General features: G+C 45.2%; 1 protein-coding gene across 1 annotated transcript in view; it reads left to right on the top strand.

Moving 5' to 3' along the window:
- Positions 1-27,355, top strand: part of HAL (histidine ammonia-lyase) — a 372,837-nt gene that overhangs the window by 174,258 nt on the left and 171,224 nt on the right. The window contains exons 5-9 of the mRNA XM_086919081.1: positions 2,543-2,617; positions 2,698-2,770; positions 2,857-2,923; positions 10,679-10,716; positions 10,805-10,930. Of these exons, the coding sequence (XP_086775207.1) occupies positions 2,543-2,617; positions 2,698-2,770; positions 2,857-2,923; positions 10,679-10,716; positions 10,805-10,930 (379 nt within the window). The remainder of the gene's footprint in view (positions 1-2,542; positions 2,618-2,697; positions 2,771-2,856; positions 2,924-10,678; positions 10,717-10,804; positions 10,931-27,355) is intronic.

The following is a 27,355-nucleotide window of genomic DNA, read 5'->3' as shown; positions in this document are numbered from 1 at the left end:
ACCTATAATGTACAGGTGTAACCTCAAGAGGGGCCTCTTTACCTTCTTGTATCGGAATTGTAACATCACCTCCCACAAAACACTTAAATTATTAAAAACCTTTCATAATTTTTGCCAAAATGGACAATAACCATTTCAAATATGCAATCCGAATTCAATGTTTTGATTCTGTTCCGCAAACGTAAAATCTCCTTCTCCAATCCTTGCACAATTTATATCTTTGAAGACTTGTTAACCAATCTCAATGTGGTATTCCCAAAACAAATGACCTATCACAGTGCAGCACTTTGTCGTCATCAACCAATCACAGCGTACTAGTAAGCCAACCAACAGATCTCAGTGCGGCACACTCTGAGGTATGATGAAATGAAAATAAACAATCTTTGTCTGCTCCACTAAAGAAAATCAAAAGTGACTCAGCAATCAGAATATTAAGGTTTTCACACTGTTCCGACTTGTCATACAAATTATTTTTCTCATTCACAAGTGAAATCTCTACCAGTGGGAAATCGCCCTTTGCGCAATCTTGGTGTGCTAACATCAATCGATATTAGTACAATCACAACAAATCATAATCCCTATCTCAATTGTGTAGTCAATGGTACCTCACAATCTACACCTCTCAACCATTAGCAGGGAAAAAAACCTAACCTGTATTCTACACTTTTCTCTCACAATCAATGCTAATATCCTGGGATCTTATGCTATGCCGAGTGTGATAACGCTTTAACTTCTTCACAACAAATGTATAAATTCATCAAAACATTCATCTCACGTACCCAATATTACTTCTCAATAAACACAACAAATAATCTCAAATCACAATGCATCACCCCATTAATACTCACTCCTTCAAAACATGCATCTGCCTTCGAAAATCACATCTTGTCAGCCTTCAAGTTCTGGGCATTGGGTTTTGGGACTCAAGCATTATTCCAACTCAGGCATGAATTTTATAGCTCCTCCTCTCAAGACGTAAACAGTCACTGTGCTACCAGATTCTGCTGAAGCAGGAATCAATTTAAATAATATGGTTTATTGTCTCACACAGGGCTGACACCTGCTCCTTGTGTGGAGAATTTCCATTTCTTTTTCTCCTCCCCTAAGAACATATGTGACCGATATTGGCCATCATATATGAGAAATCATAATCACAAAATGTAATTCCACGTTCAGTCAAAAATGAGAGTTCGAATTAATTTTAAGGCTTTTGTTTTCATTTAAGGTTTAGTAAAATCTTTTTGTTTGATTAGTTCAATACCCTAGTCAAATAACAAAATTGATTTTAAAAGTATGATTAGATTAAAATAATTTCCATATATAAAAGCTTCAAGTATGTTCCGAAAAGAATCCCTATTCTAAGAATGGGGCTGAAACTGGGTGTGTTAAAAGGAATAAAGAGTTCAAGTTTGAGAGGAAAGAGTGAGCTAGAGCATAATGCTCAAATTCAGTTGATCAATACCAGCAGAACTTCCCATAAATAGAGGTTCATAAAACTCAGTTTCAAGCAACTGCTGATTTCAAGTAGCAATAGCAAACCACAATCAGCAATAGGTTAAAGAAGGATGGCAAATCAGTGTTCAGCCTTAAGCATTAAGCCTTCAGCATCCAGCTTCCAAGTGGTATGTGTATGGCATATGGGAATAAGCATAAAGGGGAAAGTGTTAACCTACTCTAGGAACACGCACTAATGTAAACAGTTGAAAAGAAATGTTGCAGTCTATGTTGCATCTTCTTCTCTACTCATCCGATCATCTTTAGGTATTCTTCTGAGAACAGGCTCGCCTCTTCCTTTCCCAGGTAACAGAAAATGAGCTATAGGCAGTTATCGTATAGTGTGAAACAAATTCGCAATTGTGACTACATTCGAGGCCTTTTGATTCAGACCTTCTTTTCCACAAAGCTGACAACATTTGTAATCTTCTAATAAAACAAATTGCATGTTAGCTGAACAATGAATTATGTAAATCAGAAACATCAGCAGTAACGAGAAAATATTTTGCACCATATCTTTTGTTAGACAACGAGAACAGAATATGCTATGTGCTCAACATTGCTATTCAAGTATTGTGATAAAGGTTTTTTAGCAAACATTTCAAAACGTTATTATGAATCAAAAACATTTTACAGAGTGTTGTGAAACTTTCATTTAAAGGCCTAGTCATTGAAAGGTCAACTAGTAACCATTTAATGCTGATATCTGCATATCACGTCAAGCCATTTGTGAAGGAAAGCTGATTTAAACATTTGAGGCCTAGTATTAATAAGTATAACTGCTTACTAGTTTTGCACATTTTAAACGTCTTTTCAGTTCAGAATAAATTGCACGTTAATGGTGCACATATGATTTTATCTATTGTATTTAGCATTTTTAATAAACCCCTTATCACTATCCATCAATCTCAGAGCAATAGGAAGTCGCCTCAGCTGCCTGTCGCTTTCCTGTTCATAGTGACGGTTAAATTCACCAGGCTTATGTAAAATCATGGTTTGAAGCTTGGAAAGCATACTTTTGGTTTATTATGTATACTCTTTTCTTTAGTTTATGTGCCTGGATGGGAACAGTTTGACAGCAGAAGGTTTGGTCAACTTAGGAAAGGGACTTTATAAAATTAAGGTAAGTGCTTTTAGAAGCTTAATTTATTTATGATTGAACGTAAATACTTGGCAGAATGTTGAAACGTTTGTCTTTTTCAGCTAACTCCTGAAGCTGAGAGGAAAGTGAAAGAATCTGGAGTACTTATAGAAAAAATTGTCAAGGAACAAAAGGGTAATTGAGTCCTATTTCTCAGAATATGTAGGGAAGATTTGACCCATTATATTTGAAGTCTCACCCTTTGTCCTTTTTCTTTCTAGTGGTTTACGGAATCACAACCGGGTTTGGGAAGTTTGCCCGAACTGTTATTCCAATTAGTAAGCTCAAGTAAGTTTTTTTTTTTTTATTACTGACGGATTCTCAGAAAGACTTGAAAATGCAACTTTAATTTGTTGCTGCAGCAAACTCAATAACAGCACACGCAGATGTGTGTGCCAACTTTTGAAAATATGAGAAATGTTCCAGTGCTAAGGCAGAGGGATCAAATTGATTGTAAAGGCGTTTTCAAAAATATGCTTTGTAAATTGCACAAGGAAAATCATTTCCTCCCTATGTGATATTTTCTCCCACCCTTTTGTTCTTTATGAATTAGTCGCTGTCGAACATCTTCACCATCGGCGGGGCCCCACTGCTTCTGAGCAGTGCAGCAAGGAAAAATGAAATACCGGGGTGTTATTATCATTTTTTTTTCTCTACGGAGCCAGGTTGTACGGGGCTGGGCTTCTGTGACAGTGCTGGAGAAGGAAAGGTATTTGCACCTTAAGTGTGCGTGACTGTTTGGCCCACCATCTTGGACCGGCCAAACATTCATGTGTACTTAGCATGTTCCCACAGGGCTGTAATTCACAGCCTGGATGAAGATCGTGCACAGGCTTACAGTCCCTGTCTGAATGCCGTACCATGGCATGGCACTCAGACCAATCATGATGCTGCTGTCTTGGTGACAGCAACGTCATGATTGGCTTAGGGGAGCATGGGTGGTTCCTGCTTCCGGTAATGAGGAAGAGCAGAGGACGACGTGAACAGGTAAGTGATGTTCATTTTATTTTTCATCCCCCGTCATCCCCATTCCGCAGCATCCACCACTGATCTTCACTTCATAAAAATCAACCTTTAAGCCTCCAGAGCCAGTTCCTGTGATCTGCAGGACAAGTAAAAATATGTCCAGCAGTGTTTTTTAAATTGACCAAATGACGGTTTAATTTCAATTCTTCCCTTTAGAGCTTGTGTTTACTAGGTCCTGGACGTTCTGTATGGCTTGGCATCAGGACAGAGTGGATTATGCAAGACTTCAGCCTGGGTCCTTACCCCTCAAAGGAGCACATGGGAGCTGCTTGTTTTGTGAAATAACATAGAGGGGTTGGGAGGTTCTTCCCTGAGGACGGTGGAAAGTAACCTCAAGGGAAGCCAAGAGAGGCTCCTCAAGCCGAGAACTTGGAGAGACCAGAGTCCGTTTCTCATCCTCTCCGTGGCCTGACTACCTAAGAGTGAGGATGTGTGAGCTGAGGACTGCATCTGGTATGGCCAGAGATGAGCACTTGAGGATTTCCCTGCACTTTGGGATTTCCCTGCAGTTGTACTGCAAGTTCATGCCAGGGGACTGGGGCAATAGAGAAACTGTATGTCGGTCACTGCTCTCAAAGACCTTAGAGCATAACCTCTGGCTGCCAGATGCCAAAGGAAGATGATGTTTTTCATGAGAAGTTCTTTAAGCCAAAAGGTGCATTTTTTATTTATAAATTATTTTATTAGTTTGAATGATAGTCTAACTAGTAGAGAAACACAGTACTCAATTGCATGGTTAGTATTCCAGTGCAAAGATACCCAGCATAGATTCCACATTGTAACACTTTGTACCATGACTGCCATCTCCATTATTTAATGTAGCCCCTTCGTTGATCCTGAATCTAGGGATCCCTGTGACTTTGACATGTGTAAGAAAAGATTAAGTGCAAGGTTAAATATCATGTGGTCAGTATTGTACTTCCTACTCATAGAGCATAGCTGTTCAGTAGTGTTCAGGAATGTCATGGTTGGAGCCCCGTTTCAATAGCATTCTGCCTTCTGTGTGTGCTTGTGTGCCTGCCTTTCAAGTCCACAGAGTGGTGTATTAATATGACTACACCCTAAGAGTAGGAACTAAATTAGCCAAAGTATTTGTTACACCCCCATTTCATGTCAAACGTGTTAGTGCATATCCGATAAGGGGGATCTTTTATAGAAACGCCACATCTATCTTATACCCGTATAAATATTCAATGCTTAAACACTACATATTGGGATTCCCAAGTCTGCTGACATTCGAGAAGCACAGCTTACCTATGCCCTAGGCTTCCATGTATTGTTGTGCCCATAATGTGGTGCAATGTGTTAACACTTGATGTCTGGCTTTGATCTGTAGTAATATATTGACTCTATCATAACGGGAAAACATATATCCCACTAAAAACTGTCCCAGTGTCACTCGCCACACGGAAACTGTCTGCTATCAGTTAAGCAAAATACCCTCCCATAAACTGTAAGAACGTTACCAAAAATGCAGTGATACACACAGGGTGTAGTGCAGAGACACCACCCAGAGCCACTTGATAACTAGATACATCAGCAACAGAATTTGCCATTGGTTTGTTGTGCACATTTTTGCAAAAGTGTAGTTTAACATGTCGTACTCCATTCCAGTTACAAGGGAAAGTTCTTTCCATCATGGCACTGTGTCATTCATCATCCAATATCGATATAATAAAGTGGAGAAGTGTGGCTCAATGATTAGAGCGGCAGACCCTGATGCAGAGGTCTAGCCCGGGACCAGGATTCAATTCCCCGCCTCGGCGGGTCTTGGGCTCAAAGTTCCAGGGACCTGATAATTCTCGCCTCGGTGCCTATTCTAATCATAGAGTCCCACTCTGCAACTCTGGGCAATAGCTTGCTTAATCTCCACAACGGCCCCCACAACGCTAAGGATGCCTGGCCTCCACCTTGGGGGTGCCCAGGAGTGGACGCCTCCCAGGGAAAGCCAGGATGGGTTCCACAGCGGTTTTCGTACAAGCGCCTTGAGACCCTTGCGAGTGAGTAGTGTGCTATACAAGTATCAATTTACAATTTACATATATATAATTTGACTGCCTCATAGCTTATTTGATATCCAGTGAGCATATTTCTTCCTAGACCTCTGTGAAAGTTCTTGTGACTTCTCGCAGTGTGCCTGTGTAGTCAGGGACTATTCAGATTGTAGTTCCACGGCATTCACTCAGTCTTACCCTTTTCCCTCTCCAGTCAGGGCTGGGACCGATCACAATAATTTAGAAGTCTGGCAATTATAGGTCCAAGAGAGGAGATGGGGGTGGCCCTTGGACATGGGTAGAGTGTGCTTGCTCAATACCCTACATTTCTGAGACCTGCCAAAGACCTCAGCAAGCAAGTCTTCAACAAATAGGTCAGTTGTTGCCATATTTGTGGTCTATACTAGACAAACAATTGGAGTATTATTTGATGTTCTTCTGTTTCTGTATGTCCACCCTCCTTGTCAATCCTTTCCTTTATCCATTCTAGTCTCTCTTTGAAGGTATCAATTTTGCCATTAATGTCTTTGAAGCTGATGTTCAATTTAATAGGATGTCTCTTGATTCATCATTAAAACCGTTCGCTGTCTGCAGCTGTAATTTCTCAAAATCTTTAAGCGTGCTTCCTCCTTGTTGTTCATACATTCTCTTTTGCTTGAATTGTAAGTTGCCTTGTTTTGGGTCTGCTAGCCCCATACTGTGGTCAGAAGGAGACCGGCCTATGGTTTCATGACTGCCCACCTAGAAGATGGTTATGGCTGATTGTTAGACTTGGTCCTCTCAGCAGCGTCATCCTCAAACCTTTTGCCTTCACCCTCCTATTTCCTGAACCCATTGTTGATGGCTTTTAGGACTTTTTGCACTTTGTCATTGGTAACCAATGCTATGGTGCCTATGGTCTCTTCCTAAAACATGGTAGTATTGGCTTACACCCAATAGGCACATTTGATATCCTTCTATTGTAAAGTGGTACTACATATACCCAGGGCTTGTAAATTAAATGCTACTAGTGAACCTGCAGCACTGATTATTCCATGCACCTCAGTAGCCCTTTAAACATGTTCATCACAGCTCGTGGTGCAGTATTTAACTGTAATTTTGACCTGGCAAGATAAAGCTTTTGTCAGACCAAGACCTACCTTTTTAATACATTTGTCACCCCCAGGGCATGGTGCCGTGTATTTGAAATGTGGGACATGTACTTTTAAGTTTGACATATGCTGTTGGTTAAAAACTCTTAAATAAATGTTTCACTACTACAAGTTCTACCTGTCCCATAGGATAACTTTGGGTTTCCTTATTACATTTAATAAGTGATAACTTTCCAATTGTGGTGTCTAAAGAATTGTAATGTAAAACTCTCTTGAATGTTAAAGTTGCATTTTTAATTATAGTTCTGTAAATGCTACTTTAAGAAAGTTGCCATTTTCTTGTCCCAATTATTTGGTTCCTGTATCCTGGGTCACAGAAATAGGTGTAGCTGGCAGTTGGTCTTTGTATATTTCTGTAGTGCCAAGATGCTCTCTGGAGTGAACGTCTGGCTTTATAAATACTATTGTTCATTCATTCTCCCATACAGTGAGACAAATGAGCATAGGTGTTGGCAGGATGGGTCATCTCTGAATTGATGAGGGGGCTTTCACCCACCACTCTTGCACATCACAAACACTCTGCCTCAGCCCCCTCTGAAAGGGTTTCATATCAGTAGTTTTTGCCCCCAGGCAAGCTGGGGCCCTGGCAAGGATGAAAACAAATCCAGTCACCTATACAGGGGTAGGAATCCAGAGGTTTTTCCGCTTCAAAGTGGGCACCATGCATAAATACTGGACACTCTGACAACTCTTTAGTACCCCTATGGACCTATAGTACCCCTCTGGACCTGTAGAAGACTCAGAAGGACTGCTGCTCTGCTGCAAGAAGAACTGCTACTCTGCTGCCCTGCTGTAGGATTTGTTGTGTGTTATGTCATCACTGTATTACTGTTTGAAATGCTGCATAAATACATCACACATTGCCTCTAAGTTAAGCCTGACTCCTTTGTACCAAGCTACCAGAGGTTTAAATACAGATTAATTTGGGGTGTGCTTGCGACAAGCATTGTGGTTACTACTTGAGTAGGGTTTCACGCACCTTACCAGTAGCCCAATTTTTTACACAGAGATTGCATCGTTCTCTTTTTCTCCCTCCAGTCAGACTAGCATCCAATTGCTTGAAGCAGTCACCACAAAAAGTGATTCTTAGGTGATTTCACTAGAACATACTAATAAGCTCCATTAGCCAGGATCACTCAAGCGATATGTACCATAAGATGAGGCGGTCTCCAGTAAACAAAATCTCCACTGTCCAGGACTCCCCGCCTCATAATCTCGACCCCAGGAAAGTCAGAGAAGAAGCCAAAAAGATGAGGGATAGGATTAATCTGCATTGGCTGGAATGAGTCATCTGAGTCATGTTATCTGCTTTCCTATCATTGAACGTGGTTGTCCCAGCCTCCATTTGTCTGGAGAGAAAGCAGTGCTGCTCTTCACCTCAATGAGGGCCCAACACCCCAGATGCCAGCCTCAGTTCTGGCATAGTCACATCTGCACCACTTTGAATGGGTCATGGCTCAGCACCTCAACATCCACGTCTATCCTTCGGCTCAGTAATCTCCAAATCCCTGAGGACAATATCCACTTATTCAATAAAGACTAACACATTTCAATACTCCCAAATGGTACAAAGTGGAGCACATCACCCTAATCACTTGCTAACTTCAATGTGCACCGCCACTGATTGTAAACTTAAGAACAAGACATCGGAGTGCACCCTTTGGCTATTGAATACACAGATAAGCATCCACATGACTTTCATAACTTTTACAACTACATCCACCTTGCTCTTCAACAGTCTTTCTGTCGGACAAAAAAGTAAAGAGCGTGAAGCTTTTCCTAGTCTTTGATAGAACCCACAAGACACCACTTGAAACAGAAGAAAATAAAGCAGTGCTTTACATTTAGTAGTTGAATGTTGACCCAGTGAATTTCTTCATATCACAAAATAAACTCATTTAACAAAGAAGTGCAAAAGCCTATGATAAATAACATGTATATTTGAATGCAATGTGTAGTAAACCATCATACTTGGACAATATAAGCATATTTAAGATATAATAATGTGCTGATTTAAGTTGGCTTAACTGACAATGCCATATTAACTATAAAATAATACACTAGCATTGAAAGGCCTGTTTTTCCATGTTGAGATGTTTTGCACTAAATGTATTTCTCTTCTGCTGCACATGCTGTAATTTTCCAGAAGCCTTCTGTTAGTTGGGGAATAGGCACTTGTTTTGTATTATACAACTGATGGTAAGGTTCCCACTGGGAGTAGAGGAGAACAGAGGAAGGAAGATTCTTGGGAAGAACAGTCTGAACCGCAAAACGTTTATGAAGTATATTTTCAAGGATCTGTGTCTATTGCTCAGTGTGCAGATGTGAGAAATTGGGGAGTTTTCCTTTCCCCAGAGTTTTCAAAAACCCCACTGGACACTGTGAACAAAGAAAAGAGACTTTACCATCTAGAATATTGTGTGTTTATATTAGTGTGTGTTCCTAGAGTAGGAGAGCTTATCTCACTCGCATTTTGCTGGAGAATCATCTCTGAGTTTCTTGAGATTCTCTCTTCATTGGGGATTACTTAGTCTATTTCCTTTATTTATTAGATGTCTGCTGATTTATGGCTGAGAATACTTTCCAGGTTAATCTTTATTTTAGTTAATGTGCAAGGGCTTTGTTTACTCATTTATTCTCTCATCAGTACTCTTTATTGGATTTCTGAATTCCAATTTAACTTATGTTAGGGAACTTCCTTTATGGAACACGTTTTTTTAATTATCTCAATATTAATGATTAGTCTGGCAAATAGTGTATTCTTTATATAGAAATATCAGTTATTGGATTATATTCATTTTTAATGCTGATACTTACGACTAATACTTAAAAAAAATTTAAAACAAAAATTGAAGCATAAAACAGTTTTTCTCTTTGACTGTACTAAAAGTTCTTAATGAAATGATTGCCTATAAGTTTGATGTAGATCACTGTTTCACTTTTTCTTGTCGGCGAACAAAGGTCTATATGACCTATGGTGGGGGTTATTTAAAGATTATACCCGAAAATTAAAATATAGAAAATATTTTTTTTAAAAATATAGAAAATATTGCTGCGACAGTGTTCACTTTGCATGACATGCCAAATTCATACTCCACAGTGAAAGCATTAAACCATAAAAAAAATGATGGCCTTAATAGGCAAACTTTTACTCTTCCCACACAAATCCTTACCATAAATATAATAAAAACGCACCATGCTCATGCCAAAATATGTTTGAGTCTTTCAGCGCTAGTGGCTTGTCTCAAGCTTGCTTTCCCTGTGCCTTAATTTCTCATCTGTATGAAGCGAACTATAAGAAATCTTCATTAGAAGTAATTGGAATTTGCTATCATTAAAATAAATACTAACTGCAGGAATAAGGTCTGTCTGGTGGTGCTGGGATCAGTGGAACTGTTGTTCATAAATATGTAAACAAACAAAAACAATTGTACTGTCTCTTTTAATATATTAGCACCCTTCCCCCTCATGTCTTGATTTATGTTTCTAGTTTTGACTGTACACCACACACCTTGGTTATGTGCAGCTTCTGATTATGTGGATTCTGGATAAGTTCAATGAATATTAAACAATATCTGTAAAAGTGTGGAGGTGTTTCACTCTATACACCCGTTCTCTAGCCCACCTGTTTGTGATATGGTCTCAAAATTGGTGTTTCTAACCCGGTCTTAAAATTTGGAATTTGAGACGATGACAACAGTTCTCACATGAGCACACCTGTAGCATTTATTGTGGTTCTCTTAAAATTGGAATTGTATTTTTTTTATTTACAATTACATTTTTACATTTTTCCTTCCCCTCTTTTATTCCTATGTGAATTGTATACACTTTGATCTGAATAAGAAATATATTCTCTCTCCTGTTGCTAATAGAGAACTTCAGGTGAACCTGATCCGATCACATTCTGCGGGTAAATATGCCAATATACATATTGTTCCTCTGAATGCTTCCGGCATTAAGTTGACAGTGTTTTTTGAGACTTTGTCCATTCTTTATAGGCGTCGGCAAACCCCTGAGCCCAGAACGTTCTCGCATGCTCCTGGCCTTAAGGATCAATGTCTTGGCAAAAGGTTACAGTGGAATTTCTCTTGAGACGCTTCATCAAGTCATTGAGGCATTCAATGGTAAGTTAGTGTTTGGAAGATAACAATGAAGCCGTTGAATTCAATGGCCTAGCAAAGTGGAAATGTAATGTGGAGCTACATCATGAATTTCGGAGTAACCCTTCATATAGACCGTTTGATGTTTAAAGGGAACTTTGGCCTATGTTCACACAAGGTGATTGTATTGAGTTTGGTAAAAATGATTATTCCTTGAAGATCACGTAGGCTTTTTTTCTAAATTTCTATTTACTGGGGAGTAGGGAAATTTAGGATTGCCTAATATAATGCATATCTGTAGATCAATGCAGGAGGGGCATGGGAATAGGAATATAGGATTAGGGATGTGCTTCCTACTTCTTCTGATGTCTGTTTCATTGATGGAAGGAAGTTCATAACATAAAAGGTAACTCACCTTTTGTTGATCTGGAAGTCCAGGGAAAGCTAAAATGTTAAGGAAAAAGAAAAATATAGTTAATGCACATCTATTAGATAGGATTCATATTTTCAAGGGTCACAGCATGAAACTGCTAAATTCACATTTCTTACAAATCAGGGGCTTGTTCTCTAAATGAGTGACGCTTGAAGCTATGCTTTTTTTTAAAATGTTGTATTTAAGGATTCGACGCTGGACTCGCGTCTCTTCAACTCCTGGCTAAGCCCAGTATGCAACAAACCTATCCCCCCAGAGAGACCTGATAAGTACAAGAAACCAAAAATTCAGAAAGTCCCCTGGTTCACGCCCGCCCTGGCACAAGCACATCTTCTGTGTAAGCAGCACAAGCGTAAGTGGAGAAGATCGTACAATGATGAAGAAAGAATAGCTTATAAAAATAGTAAAAAGCTCTAGCACCACCAGATCAAACTCGCCAAAAAAGAGTACTACTTGAAGAAAATTCAGGTGGCTAACCACAACCAAACAGTCAACTCCTCGGTCATAAAGTCCTTCACAAACCCGAAAGTGCTACAGAAAGAATTACCCCCTCGCAAAAACTCTGTGATAAAATGTCAGTGTTCTTCGAAGAAAAAATTCAAAAGGACTTTTTAACGGCTTCTCTCCAGGACTGGGATGCCAGCCCCGAGCCAGTTCCTATGGCCACTGCTCACTCTATTCGAACTTTTGAACGAGTCTCACTAGAACAGATTTGCAAGGCCATAAGCACATGCAAATCAAGCTCACCCTTGGACGCCTTCCCCCCCATGATTCTCCACAAAATCACAGATCCGGTCAATCCAATTATAAATCAGATAGTTAACTCTTCCTTAAGCTCAGGCATAGTTCCAGATGAATGGAAGCTTGCACTGGTAAAACCACTGCAAAAGAAACAAAACATCGACCATTCTGTGCTCTCAAACCTCCACCCTATTTCCCTACTCCCCCTGCTAGGCAAAATCACAGAAAAATGTGTTCATAAAGAACTAACCAAATTCATTGAAGACAATAATATCCTTCACACCACAACAATCTGGCTTTCGCCCCAAGAATTCCACTGAATCGGCTCTCCTGGAAATAACTGGCGCACTAAAAACTATAGCCGACAATGGCAAGAAAGCGGTTCTGATCCTACTCGACTTGTCGGCCGCGTTCGATACCATCTCGCAAAGTATCCTGAAGGGAATCAAACAAGGCAGCATGTCTGGTACCGCTCTGGAATGGATAAAATAATTTCTGACCAACCGCAGACAAGCGGTTACCCTTGGTACTTTCCTCTCAGTAGAACGCAGAATAACAACAGGAGTCCCACAGGGCTCATCCCTGAGCTCACTTTTGTTTAATGTTTATATGACCCAGCTCATTTCCCTGATAGGATCCTTTGGGATTGAAGTTACATCCTACACAGACAATACCCAAATGATCCTTTCACTGGATAACCATTCCATAGAGACCGAACTTAACTTTAAACACTGCCTAGTTGCAGTCATCCAGTGGATGAAGGACAACCACCTTAGATGCAGCACCGACAAAACGGAAATCTTCCTCATAGGGAAAGATGTCCTATTCCAGCCTTGTAAATGGAGAGGGAACATCACCCACGCCTGACATAGTCAAGGTAGCCAAAAATGTAGGAGTACAATTTGACACTGCGCTCTCCTTCCTTCCACAAGCCACAGCCGTAGCAGGGACCTGCGTTAGCCTTATCAAATCGCTAAAAAAATTCTATGATCTAATTCCACTTGCTTCAAGGAAATCAGTGGCAGTGGCCTTGAGTCTCTTGGGCCTAGACTATTGCAACAGCCTCTTAGCAGGAGCCAACAAACCCACACTAAAGAAGCTACAAGTTGTCCAACACGCAGCGGCTCGTTTAGTTCTAAAACTCCCACGAGGATCCCCGGCATCTGTGACACTAAAAGTTCTTCACTAGCTTCAGCTGCACAAAATAATTATTTTTAAAGCCCTCCTAATCACCTATAAAGCCAGGCTTAAATTGAAACTCAAGTATCTCACAGCACAGTTCACTCCTTCCATCACAACCAGGACTCTTACGTCCTCATCAGCTAACCTCTCAAAAACCCACTTTTAAATGTAAAACGAAAGGAGGGAAAACAGTGACTGCTTTGGGAACCAAAGCCTGGAACCTGCTATCACCTCATCTGAGATTGCTGAATACAGAAACACAGTTCAAGAAGGCTCTGAAAACTCGTGTATTCAACACCCCAGTCTGCGCTTTACAAATACCACTTACATTACATTACTACCACTTTGCATCGGGTACCCTGTGTTCGGATCCATCTCAAATTGCTAAATATTGACCTAGTCTGGGTCCCTGACATGTATTTATTTATAGTGTTTATAAAGCGCAAACATGACTATCACTGTAACAGAAATCTACAAAGCTTATGAGGGTTGCAGTACAGTAAAGACACCTGACACTTGGATAGAGTAGGTATGAAACAATCATATACTTTATCAATAGGTTGAATGGCAGTTTCAAAAGTGTTCACATATGTAGAATTCGAAGAGCTAGGCATAAAACAATTTAATCTAATGTCGCATAAGGTGCAAGGCAAATCCTCTTAAGATGCATGTTTTTCTAGAAGGAAGGCTTTACCTTTGTTCTAAAGACTAAAGGAGGTAATTGCTCTTGTTGAGGGTGGTAGGAAGTTCCATATTTTTGGGGAAGATCCAGCGAACGTGCAGCTGTGTGTTTTCCTTTTTTGAATCTGGCTGGTGCTATTATGAGGGATTTAGCACTTCTAGAAACCCTTCCACCTAATGATAGCTTGATCCTATTCGCCATGTATTGAGGACCGAGATGGTGTAGAGCTTTGTCAGTTATGTATATACTTTTCAGTTGAATCCTAGCTTCAACTGTGAGCCAGTTCAGGGCTCTGAGTGATGGGGAAATGCAATAAAAATATGTATGCGTGTTAAAAAGTCTTGCTGCTGCTAGGCTGGCTTTCGGAAGACCTATGGGTGTGGTGTCCCCATAGTCCAGTCTTGAGAACACTAGAGCTTGCACCTCCATTTTGAGGTCTCCTAGCGGTATGAAGGGTTTTAGTTTTTCTTAGAATGTGCAGCTGTAGGTTGGCGCTTCTGGATGCTGCTTGTATGTGACCTTGTATGTTAAGATTTGAGGCTAGTGTCATGTCGAGTGATTTTTTTTGAGTCACAAATGGTTGTGTTGCTATTTAGCAAATTGAGATTCTTAGGCCATAGTTGAGGCTGTTGGGGACTGCGGGGAGGGGGGGAATAGAATGAATTCAGTTTTCTCTTAATTTTATTTTAGATGGTTGTAGGCTAGCCAATCTTTTGTTTTCCTCAGGTAATCATCTAGTCTCCAGATGTCCTCAGGAATTGAGAGCTTGACGCAGAGTTGGGTATCATCTGCATACATGTGGTACAAGATATTTGATTGTTTCAGGATTTCAATGAGTGTTTCCATGTATGGATTGAAGAGCATTGATGACATTTTAGATACCTTTGGGACGTCCCTATCAATGTCTGCTACATCAGATAGGGTGTTGTCGATTTTGACTCTTTGTTGCCGGTTCTGCAAGAAGGAGGCGAAACAGTTGAGGATAACTCCTGATAGGCCAATTCTACTTTCAAGAGATTATCTGAGGCATTTGTGGCTGACCGTGTCGAATGGCGCATATAAATCCAGTAGTATTAGGAGACAGGATTTTTTTGGGTCTAGTGAGGTTTTTATATAATCTATGATGTTTAGCATGGCAACCTCCATATTGTGCCCAGGCGTAAAGCCTGATTGATATTTGTCTAATAGGTCAAAATTCTTGATGTGTTCACATAGCTGCTTGTGGGTACATTTTTCTATCAGTTTTAGCCAGGAAAGGCGGACTGGATACCGGTTGTAAGTTGTTTAAGTCTTTAAGGTCAGTACCTGTTTTTTTAAATTGGTGAGGGAAACGCGGTTGGGACATACGTTGTTCGTGGCTCCTGAGAAGGTGCATCTCTTGCAGGAAGATTATGTCTGGGTTCTGCATTAAGATGTATCACCATATCTGTTGCCTTTTGTTGGGGGAATTGAGACCCTTCACATTAAGGGACAAGATTTTCAAAGAGGGTGCAGAAGTCATCGTCCCATATCGTCAGGAAGGGTCGCTGTCTCAAACAAGTGGTGCATCAGGCTGGATAGACTCCAGGGGGTCTCCCAGGAGCCCAAGAACTCCCCCCGCCAGGATAGGAGGTAGGAAGGGGAAAGAGGGGTAAGGGTAGTTGAAACATCTTAACTACTGATACGGCCAACATGGCCAACAGATTCCTAGTCCTGTCTAGGGAGTAGCCAGGCACCACGGCACAGGTTGCCCCGGAGAGGTCACTCTCCCGGGAATCCAGGAACAGGAGTGAGGGCTGGTCAGCACGCTGGAACGGGCGCCAAGGACTCAGGAACACAGCTCCGGGCCACCGCCGCTAGAGAGGGATCTCTAGGATCGTCAATGTGTATGCCGGTGCGCCGAGCAACAGGGTGCATCCATAACATAGCAGTGGTTCAGAGCCCATCCCGGGGCACAGGGCAAGTGACAAGCGTGACCATGAAAGTTAAGGCAGGCCGAGTGACAACAATCATGTGTGGGTCTGGAGGCGATAGCTCTCCGCCAAAGTATCACGCTCCTTGTAGCACCTCTAAGTATTGATGAAGTAATCTGCCCCAGTCTCTCGTGGATAAATTTCTAGCGCAGGAAGGGTCAGTCCATATTAATCACTTCACGCTTCGATAGGCCAGGGAGACCCTCGCAGGGACCACCAAAGGAGCATCAATGAAGTGCAGCCCCTGGACCACCCCCCCACCTGTTTGCTGAGCCTCCCAATCGGGAATGAAGAGAACCTTGTGGCTCAGGCTTCGTGGGCAAGGATCCACCCCACAACAAGTAACATGGAATTGTGGTGCTAGCAACACAGCCAACAGTGTAAAAATAATCTTGCAGACGCGCAGAAGACAAGACTCCTACCGGGATCCATGCACACTGCGATAAGTTCTGCTTGCTATGCGTGAACTTGGTGCGACCTGATACAAGAGCTAGGAAGGAGCGTTGTGGTCCACCCAAGCCCCAACTGAGCCCAGCCTGTGTCAGCAGACGCGCAAGACTCTTCAATAGGGCATCCAGGTGGGTGACAGATCAATAGTGGAGGATATTCCAGTGCGATGGGTAGTATACTTCGGGACTTGCAGGACTCTGAGAGTCTGTCTACTTAGCGGCAGCCGTTTGTGAGCTCGAGGGCGACCAACCGCCTTCTAAAGATTTGATGTGTTTGATTATGTCTTCCTTCTCCCGAGAGGAGCTGCTGCGACCCCTGGAGGAAGGGCGCAGAGAGCGGTGTACTACGTTCCACTGTGGCTTTAGTGGAGTCTGGGGGGGGGAAGTCCGGGATCTGGAGCAGTTGGCCTAACTCTCTATACAACCTTAGTACTCGCCGCTTGGACTTTCACTGGAAAATAAGGGCGAAGGGATGTCCCCATTGGTAGCGGATGTTGAGTTCACGGAGCTTCCCGGTGATGGGTCGGAAATCTCTTTGGCGTCGAAGCGTCGTGGGGGCCAAGTCTTGGGATAACTGGATGGGCACACCGTTCAGCCGAATCTCGGGTTTGTCTCGAGCTGCTTTGAGGATTGCTTCTTTCTCTGTGAAAAAATTGACCTACGCTAGGATGTCAGGGATGAGGCCGGGCATCCCCGGGGGTCCAGTCACTCGGTGTGCACGGTCTAAGGCCGGCGATGCGGCGTCGTCATCTCCTCGGATGTCACGTAGTAGGTCCGCCACAATGGTCAGAATATCAGCACCTTCAGCTCCGATCGGAACCCCTGTATGGGTATGTTGTTCCGTGGCCCTCTATTTTCCAAATCCTCCTGTTTGATCTGCAACTCAATGTGCTGTTCTTCCTAAGTAGCCAACCGCTGTGCCGACGTCCAGGGTTCGTTCCATGTTGTCTACTCGGTCGCCCAGCTCCCCCACATCTTTCCGAAGATCTTTGACGCAAGCCTGAACCTCCCTGCACACAAGACCCTATCTCAGATTTGAGTTCTTGCATGAAAAGCGACATGAAAGTTTGTGTAACTGGTTCAGATGGGCCTCCAGTCACCAGCACCGCTTCAGAGGCAGGAGGTGGGGCCAGTTTGTCCCCCATGTTCACGGTTGCAGGCGCATGCTTTTTAGGGGTCATTGAAGCATCTTTTCCAGCTCTGGACCGTGTTGTAGCCATATAGGAGGGCTGCTCGGCCGCTGCGGGTCCCTCTGGGGTCGCCCCTTAGTTTGAAACTGTTACCAACCCACTGAGACATGCGCTTTCCACCATACAGCCCCAGCACGAGCAGCAACAGAGAGGCAGGCCCACTAGCGTGCTAATGCGGGGTGTTGGTTCTGAAGACTGCAGGCTATATGTGGGTCCCAGGGGCTAAGAGCCAGCCAGCGACATGAAAGTTTGTGTAACTGGTTCAGATGGGCCTCCAGTCACCAGCACCGCTTCAGAGGCAGGAGGTGGGGCCAGTTTGGCCCCCTTATTCGCGGTTGCAGGCGCATGCTTTTTAGGGGTCATTGAAGCGTCTTTTCCAGTTCTGGACCGTGTCGTAGCCATATAGGAGGGCTGCTCTGCCGCTACGGGTCCCTCTGGGGTCGCCCCTTAGTTCAAAACTGTTACCAACCCACTGAGTCAGTGCTTTCCACCATACAGCCCCAGCACGAGCAGCAACAGAGAGGCAGGCCCACTAGCGTGCTAATGTGGGGTGTTGGTTCTGAAGACTGCAGGCTATATGTGGGTCCCAGGGGCTAAGAGCCAGCCAGCAGAGCAAGAATCGGACCATTCTCACAGCAAGGCAGTCTCTCCACAGCCTCTGGGTGTACACAGTCCAGATATAGCGGCCAGCAGGGATAGAGCCCCGCCCAAAGGGAAGAAGGTGGAAGGAGGGTTGCAGAGATGTTGGGCCAATGACCAGCCCCTCTATGAAGGAACCAGCACCCTCGTGTCCTGAGGTTTAGTTGTGCAAACAGGAGGCAATATTGTCAGCCAGGAGGTGGGCCCCAAGCACCCGCCCCACTTAGGCAAGCAGGTGCTCAAAAAACTTATGCAACTACCCCCAGCCCCACGAAGATCAATCTGGTCAGCGCCAAGGAAGAAGGGAGGAAGGGGCTCCGTCTGCGGCACTGTATTCCCACTTCCGGCTACTAACACAAGGCGACGTCGATATCTGGGAGGCTGAGGGGGGCGCGTAACTCCATCAAGGGTCGCAGTCAGAATGACAGAAGCAGTGTCCAAAGTCAGCAGATACATACAGGGGCAGTTTGCAAATGCTAGAGCTGACTCTTCCGGTGGGGGAGGGGTGTCGCCGCTAGAGCCCAAGACTAGGCCTGGGGGGACTTCGGGGGCTCAGGGGACCCACTCAGTACCTGCCAAGTTGCTGCCCCCCCCCAGCGGCGACTTCGACACTTTCTGCCTCCGTACCTGTACAGGGCTCGCTCTCCTGAGCCCCGCCATCGCAATCCAGCAATCAAAGAGCAGGCAGGGCCAGTGCAGTTCTCAGGGCGCAAAATGGCAGGCAGTTTCTAACCTCCGCCTTTCGTGTAGAAGGCCTTAATGTGCCAGCTGGTCCCGGCACCCCCAGCACCTCTACAGAGCAGGGCTGATATTGCAGAGCGGGCCCTGGGCACCCAAAAGGGCGGGTGCTTTGTGGAGGAGGGGGCAGCTGCTAACTGCACTGCTTAAATTCAGCCGCAGGTCACTTCGCGTGTCCCTGGGCAGCGCCGCAGGCCCCCAGCACAGCAAGGCATCCAGCGCGGGGCAGGCAGTGCATTGTGGGCTCCGTGTGCTGATAATGGCGGGCGCCTCGTCCTTTAATCTGTCCTCACCAGCCAGGCTGTCCCCTCTCCCGGCGGGGAGCCGCTGGGAAGCCTCAGTATCAGGGGACCCCCGGGTCCCGTCCCATCTCCTCCAGGACACCCGGGGTGGTCCCCGTGTCCCCAATCCACACAGAGGGAGGCAAGCACCGCACTAGGCCAGGGTGCTTAAGATGGTGGGCCCAACGGTCGTCTCCCGGCTGCGCTGCCCGTGGCGGCAGGGTCTCCGTTCACAGGCGTCACCAGGAATCTCCAAGCCCCCACCGAGAGGCACTGACCACACCGCAGTGAGTGCACCTCGACCAAAGCTGCTTTCAGCTCGTAACAATGCTGGAAATAGTTTTTAGCGGCGGCCCGGAGCTCTAATGGAGTACGTCTCACTCCATGAGTTGCGAGACCACACCCCCTACGGATGTCTTTGTTGTCTTCTTTCATGGTTTATGCTTTGGTTGAACCATGTTCCTGATTGTTTTCTCTTTTGCCTTTTTAGTAGTAATGGGGCAGCCTTCTGAATTATGTTGGTCACACTGCTGTTGTAGAGATGCGTTAGATCTTGAACAGATGTATGGTCAGTCAAGGGTGCCATGGAGGTTTAGCATTGAATTACCAGTTCTGATCTGTTTACGCTCCTGAAATCCCTCTCCCACGTTTTCTCTTTCTCGTTTGGTCCTTGATTTTAGTTTCTTGTGTGTATATTTGGAAAATAATTTGGCGGTGGTCTGACCAATCTGTTGGGATGGTGTCTAACATGTTTATTGATCTTAGCGATGATGAGGTCAAGTGTGGTACCTTTGTTATGGGTTAGTCCCTTACATGTTTGGATCATGTTGAGGTCCTGGAGCAGGTTGCGGAGTGCTGCCACTTTGGGGTCTTAGACATTGTTCCAATGCAGTTCCAATATAGTTTTCCTTTTAGGTAACCTTGGCCCATGTTACAAATAAGTTGCCCTGGAGCATAAACACAGCACATCCATTTCCACCAGTTTATGTTGCTTCCCTAATAAGAAAAGGGACAATTCTGCATAGCTTCAGTTTGCATGCTGGTTTCTGGATGCACTATAAAACATTTGTAAGTGGTGACCTTAACATCTAATCATACCTCATAGTTTTCCTTTGTTGAAAGCCGATAAGGGACAATAAACAGTGTATTTCCTACAAAGAAGAGAGATAATCATGAGCATCATTATTGTTGTCAGAGTCTCCGTCTGTATTTTGCACTTAATATTAAGTTAATATTACGCTGTAACTGTTAGAGCATGTGTTTACGACAATCCCTTTCTTGTTTTCCGAAATTGTGTTAGAAGATGTTTTGCCTGGAAAACATTAGGCAGACTCTGAGACCAATAAAGCCTGAAACTGCTCACAGCATTGAAGGTTCAATCAGGAGTACTTGCACCTTTTCCCTAGCCTTCCCAATAGGTTCTCAATAACATAAATCTTTGGATATGTTACTTTATGACTCCATATGATAAAAACACCTTGTGTTCTGTTAGGGGCATTCATTTATAACAGCAGTGCCTTCTAGAACATGAGGGTCTTTTCTATTTCAATTAAATCACTTGAATATCCAATTTAAAAACACAGAAATATGTAAAAGTAACATTAACAGGGGCATGGCCAGCAATCGTGGCAGCGAGGACGTGACTTCAATCGGCTCCGCGGTGAGCCCCGGGAGTTAGCCGATTCAAACGCTCAGTCCCGGGCGAAGGACAGCTGAGAGGCCGGGACTGAACATGCACAAATAAATGGGCACCCCTGGTAGGCTGCAGAAGTGGAGAGAAGGTCCAGCAGCGGCCATTTGGCAGATGTGGGGAGCGGCGCTGTTGACCTAAAATAGCGACCGTTCCCAGCGGAGTCTAGCGCCACCGTAGGAGATTCCTGGGGGCATGAACCCAGCAGCAGAGGGCCCCCGGAGCAGAGACTAAAGGAGTCTCTGCCCCTCTGAGATGGAAAAGGCCTCCAGATGCAGTGGCTCTTTGACAAACCCGGGGAGCAGTGCTGCTGACATAAAATGGCGGCCGTTCCCAGAGAAATCCAACGCCGCTTTAAGAGATCCCTGGACCCAGCAGCAGAGGGCCCCTGGAGTGGAGACTGAAGGCCTGGGGGCGTCTCGGCCACTCTGAGAGAGCGAAATGGCTCCCAGACAGCACACAGGAGGCGGGGTAGTGAGGCGCTAATGGAGCAACACACAAGCGGTAAGGACAGCCGTCCCCGCAGCGCTCACGCCACAAAAGGCGAGGGGTAAGCCCTGATGATGCGGTAGCAGGGGGCCGGTGAGGTGCCCGTGGCGACCCCCCCTGCCTGTGGTGCACATCCGCGGTAGCTGAGCTCAACGGGAGGGTTGCAAAGGCTTATGCCTGACTTTAAGATGGTGCCTGATTTGCCTTAACAGAGAAGCAGACCATGCAACCGGGGCACAGGCCCAGCAAAATGCTATGAATGTCCCAGGCGCCTGAGAGGCAAGAAGAAGAACCTAGAAGGCTGGCCCCTAGAACAGACAGAGGGGCTCACAAGAACCCTTGCGTCATTGAGCTTTGTGGTGTGACAAATCGCAACTTCCACTGAGCCCACACCCCTTCACTCGACAAACAACCTACACAATGAGAAGTGCAGTTTTGACCGTATGACCTGCCACCGAAAAAAGTGCAACCCAGCAACCCAACAAGGTCTCCAGCTACTTTGGGGCATCCAGACTGAGTGGGGACAAGAGGAAGAGGGCAATCTGGAGGCGGGAAGGATGGTGCTCACTTGAGAAGACTTTCCAGCAACCCTGAAATATTTTAAAAGAGTGCTGCAGGAAGACATCTAAGCAGACCTGGGGGCATCCTATGAGACCTTCAAAGAAGAGATGGGGACCAAAATAGTTGCGCTCCAGGCGGATGTGGATTCAACTGGAACGCACACCCTGGATTTGGAGGTGAAATGTCAGGAATTGGAAGGCCGGCTCCAACCTCTAGAAGAGGGTGCAGACTCTCCCTCTGTTCTGCTGAACTCTGCTCTTCTCAAATGCGAGGATTTGGAGAACTGCTCCCGGAGAGATAATATCAGAGTGCAGGGCCTGTAAGAAGGAAGAGATGGATCTGATCTGGAAGCATACATGGTAGGCCTGTTCTCTAGCATGCTAGGAGAGAACACAGCTGAAGTGCGACTGGAATGCTTACCCAGGGTAGACACCTGAGAGATATCCTGGTAAAATTCAACTCCTTCAGAGTCAAGGAACTGATCCTTCAAAAGTCAAGAACCAGGGCATCAGTGGAGTATCAGGGGGTGTCCTGTGCTTTCTTCCAAGATGTGACCCAGGCCACGCTCATGAGGCGTCAACAATTCTGTCTAATCACAACAAACCTACGGGAGCGCCAGATAAAATACAGTTGGACTTACCCATTTGGAATAGCCTTCTCTTTCAACAAAGCAGCACTTCACAGATGTGGAGGGAGCGGCGGCCCTCCTCAACCTTGGGAGGACTTCTCCACAGAAGGAAGCAACAGCAGGGGGCGCTTGAACGGAGCGGCCGTCTGGGCAGGAGGCCCCCGGCCCATGGTAGACACCCAAGAGGGGAAGCAAGTCGGTGCCACTCGAACAACACCTCCCTGTCTGGCTAGTGCGCAAGGTAATAGGATGTCTTCAACTACTCTGCAGAGGGACATGGTTGAGAGAGGGGACCTCATTTACAGAGTATTTTATCTCAGGGTGCTCGCGTGCTCTGGGAAGTCGATGCAGAGAAGGCCCCCTCTTCTCTCTTCTGCTATAGACCCAGTCTCTCTGTGTGCAGCCACTATCTGCTTGACAAGGACTCTGGCTGGGATCCCTCCAGAAACAGTGTCCAAAAAGAACACTCGCAGGGCTCTGGGAGAAGGAATGGTCTTACCCCAGTAGCCGCCTGAAGCTGAAGTCCTTTTGGGACTTTGTGAACGTATTCTGTTATTTGTTTTGTTAATTCAATTGTTGATGTTTTTTCCAGGGTGGCCATCTTGAGGATAGTGCGGGGGCAGGGGTGGTGAGGGGGGCTGGGGCACCTCAAGTGACAAGGGAGGGCATGTTGGAGCTGGGACCCTTTAGGAAGTAGCGTGTGTGCCAATATAAATGGTAGTGAAACTTATGTCATGGAGTGTTAGGGGGGCTCAACTTCCTTAACAAATGGTAAAGTTTATGGAAATGTTTGGGAGCTCAGCAATCACAGGTGGTGGCCTTGAAGGAGACCCACATTAAGAAAGGGGAAGAACAGAGGCTGAAGCATAGTCAATATCCCATGATCCTTCTGTTTCTCTCTTCTGTACAGTTTCAGCCTGAGGACACCAAATCTGATAGGGAGGGGAGATTCCTGATGGTCAGAGGGATGTTGATGGGTCACCCCTGCACAATCGCCACAGTTTATGCGCCTAATGGTGGACAGGCTGACTTTCTCTGTTCCTTTCTTGCAGCCCTAGAGGGGTTCGCATCTGGAGAAATGATTTTAATGGTAGACTTTATTCTCATTTGGGCCCCCAAGCTAGATACCACACACCCATAGAGAGCTATGGGGGGAGTTTTTAGTAAAAAGCTGAAATCATCCCTGCAACAAATGGGGCTGCTTGATGTATGGCGAGAGCTTAACCCTGCTACACAGGACTATTCCTTCTTTTCTCATGCCCATAGAACATACTCCAGAATAGACCATACCTTTATTAGTCCATCACTCCTACATGCATGCACGGCCTCCCTTTTCCTTCCCATTAGTCTCTCGGACCACACTCCCTTGACTTGCCTACTAAATTGGCCAGCGCCACTAACAAAGCTGACCAGATGGTACTTTCCCAACGTATTGTCAGGACAGGCTACACAGAGATGATATCCGAAAATAGATTAGGGACTTCTTCACGACTACTGACCCTGCCGATACCTCTCCTGCAAATAATTGGGATGCATTCTAGGCTTTTATAAGAGGGCACTGCATCGCATTCACTACCTCCCTGAAAAAGCTCAGGACTAAAGTAAGGCTATTGCTGGAAAAAGAGCTACTTGACACAGGAAAATCACACAAAGATTCTCCATCTGTTCCAACTCTCAGGAAAGTCACAGCCCTCAGAGGGAAAATGCGAGCCATCTACACCAATAGAACTGAGAAAACAATTCTGAGGCTCCGGGCATATGGCTATGAAGGGAAAGATGAGGTAGGCCCAATTCTAGCACAACCACTAAGGGCAAAACAGGAAAGGGAATACGACAAGCAGATTATCGACAGGAAGGGTGTTATACATAAAAGCGAGAAGGGGAAGGCAGGAGCATTCCACGATTTCTATAGCGCCGTCTATATGGCTGAACCCCCACTAGCTTCGGATCAGACTCGATATCTAGACTCAATGGAGCTCCCTCAGGTCTCTGCAGCTGCCAATGAAGACCTAGGGCGCCCCATAACTCAAGAAGAAGTCCAGGCGGCGATTGATTGCCTCAAACGACATAAAGCTCCAGGCCCGGGTGGGTTTACGGCACAGTTCTACCGCATTTTTGCCTCTGAACTAACCCCCCCAGCTTACTGCTCTGTGTAATGATATTGCAGCGAACCAAGCGGTGTCCCCCTCCATGGGAGAGGCTTTGATCATATTAATCCCAAAGGCAGGGAAGGATCCCCAGGAATGTGCCTCCTACAGACCCATCACCCTGTTAAACCTAGATGCTTAAATATGTTCTAAAGTCTTAGATACCAGACTGGAGGAGGTCCAACCCAGCCTTATTCACCTTGAGCAATCAGGCTTCATCAATGGGGCCAGATCCATGATAATCTTTGTAGGGTGTTTCACCACATAGACAAGGTCCAGAAGGAACATATACCTGCAACCCTCCTGTACCTAGACGCGGAGAAGGCCTTTGACCGGGTCGATTGGACCTTCTTGCTACATCCCATTTTTCACTTTGGGTTCTGTGAGGCCTGCCTGGGGATGGTGAGTGCTAACTACAGCTCCCCAAGGTCCAGGGTTTTGGTGAATGGGGTTGGGTCTGACTTTTTTAGGTTGGTACGAGGCACTAGAAAGGGCTGCTCCTTATCTCCAATGCTCTTTGCCCTTAGTATCCAACCGTTTGCAGCAAGGATAAGAGTGAATCCAGAGATTAGCGGTATTAAGTTTGGCTCTGACGAACACAAAATCTCATTGTTTGCAGACGAAGTTCCCCTGGCAGATTCCAATCCCGCTGAATCCCCGACGGCGATACAACTTGAATTAGTGCAGTTTGAAAGGGTATTGGGTTCAAGGTCACCCTACCTAAATCTTTCCTATTGAGCCTGACGTTGCCCCAGAAGTACAAAGAGATGCTGAGAGGATGTCCCCCCTCCCGCTGTGCACATAAGGCAATCACATACCTGGGCATCCACATCACTCCCAAACTAGGTGGCTAACTTCAACCCCTACTGAGAAAACTCAAAGCAAACCTCAAGAGATGGAGCGCAGCATATCTATCATGGATAGGAATAATTACTGCCATAAAAATTAACGTTCTCCCCCGCCTTCTTTACCTCTTTCAGGGCCTACCTATCACACTCGAGCAAGATCTATTTAAAGAGCTACAAACTATGATCATAAAATGTATTTGGCTAGGCCAGAGGGCACGTCTTCCTTCACCCCTTCTTGTGAGTTTGGAGGGGGGCCTGGCTATTCCAGATTTTCTGCTGCATTTCAGAGCCACTTAGTTTCGGGTCCTGGTCGCCTAGAGCTTCAGAGAAACTGTGGCTTCACATGGATAGACATGTGATGGGTAGAGCCATCTTGGACTTGCTCTGGAAGCAAAAGGTTGGCAGACCAACCAACGCCTAAGTATCCCCACAGCGACTACACTTCAGGTATGGGACACTAACCAAAACCCTGCCTCTGACCACTTTCCCGTCCACCTACACCCCTGCCCACTTCAACACTGCCTTCCCCCCTGCGCTCAGAGAGGGACCCTTTGATAAACTGAGAGGAAGGATGTCTCATGGTTTCGGACCTCTTCCTCAAGGTAAAGACGAGGAAATTCTCTGACTGTGCAGCCTGCTTCCAACTCCCACCCAATGAAGAATATCAGTACGTCCAATTAAAGTACTGGTCCCAGCAGCTACTCCTGTGACAGGTGGCCACCAGAGAATTGGTCCCAATAGAGAGATGTGTTCAAACTGGCCCTACAGCTAATGGCTACATCTTATTTTTATATGCTTTCCTGCTCTCCCTTAGCCTACATCAGACCCCGCGTTACAAGACATTTTGGGAGGGCATCCTACAATCTCCCCCTTCGGAGAAACAATGGGAATCCCTTTTTTAGAGATATCACCAAGCACAATCACTCCATGTTTTTGAGGGAAGCTCACTACAAAACTATGTATGACAGGCACCTTCACCCACAAAAATGACACTCTGTCTTTCCTGATACCTCTGACCGATGCTGGTGGGGATGCAGATTGTTGAGAGATTTCTGACACATCTGGTGAGACTGTCCTTCTATCCAACCCCGCTGGAAGGAAATCCTATCCCAAATTAAACACATCTTAGCCTACCCATTTGCTGATTCTCTAGAACACTTGCTCCTAAGTATTCGGGACCCCAGCCTCAAATACTAAACTCAGGGCGACCACTCCATCATGTGGCTGTGTTTGGGGGCAGCCAAAATGGCTATTGCAGTGGCATGGAAGAAAGTGGAGGCCCATCACTCACACAATGGCCCAGGCCCTCGAACGGATGACGGACGTTATTGAGCACTTTGATTACATCTGGAGCCCCTGGTGAGCTACTTGTCGGAGGGGCTGCCACTGCTTGGCTGTGGTCCTCAGCTGAGAGCCCTCCATCTCTTCCTGATATAGTTGACTGATGCTCTTTTTGGGGGCTCTGGACCCTGAACCCCTCCAGGCCCTCTCACACAGGTTGTGGGGGGACGCACCCCGCCCCACTCCTAGCTAGTACCGAAGCCACTAAAACACCCTGGAAATGTTTGGTTTTTCTTTTCTTTTTGGTTTCTCTTGTTCATTTCTTTTCAGCGTTCATGTACTTCTGTTCATATGATTTGGGGACATGTCCTCTTCTTGAATAAACTGTACACGCTCTTTAGCTATCTAATGCTCTGGCTAAGTGCCTGTGGGACGAATTGAACACAATTGTGGTTTGTTTTTAAAGTTTGTATCATTGAAGAAAATTCAATAAAAAGATTTTGACAAAAAAAGTAACA

Source organism: Lissotriton vulgaris, chromosome 1_1, assembly GCF_964263255.1.
Source record: "Lissotriton vulgaris chromosome 1_1, aLisVul1.2, whole genome shotgun sequence".
Classification (NCBI taxonomy): domain Eukaryota; kingdom Metazoa; phylum Chordata; class Amphibia; order Caudata; family Salamandridae; genus Lissotriton; species Lissotriton vulgaris.
The sequence above is the reverse complement of the archived record's forward strand: the minus strand, read 5'-3'. Positions and strand labels throughout refer to the sequence as shown.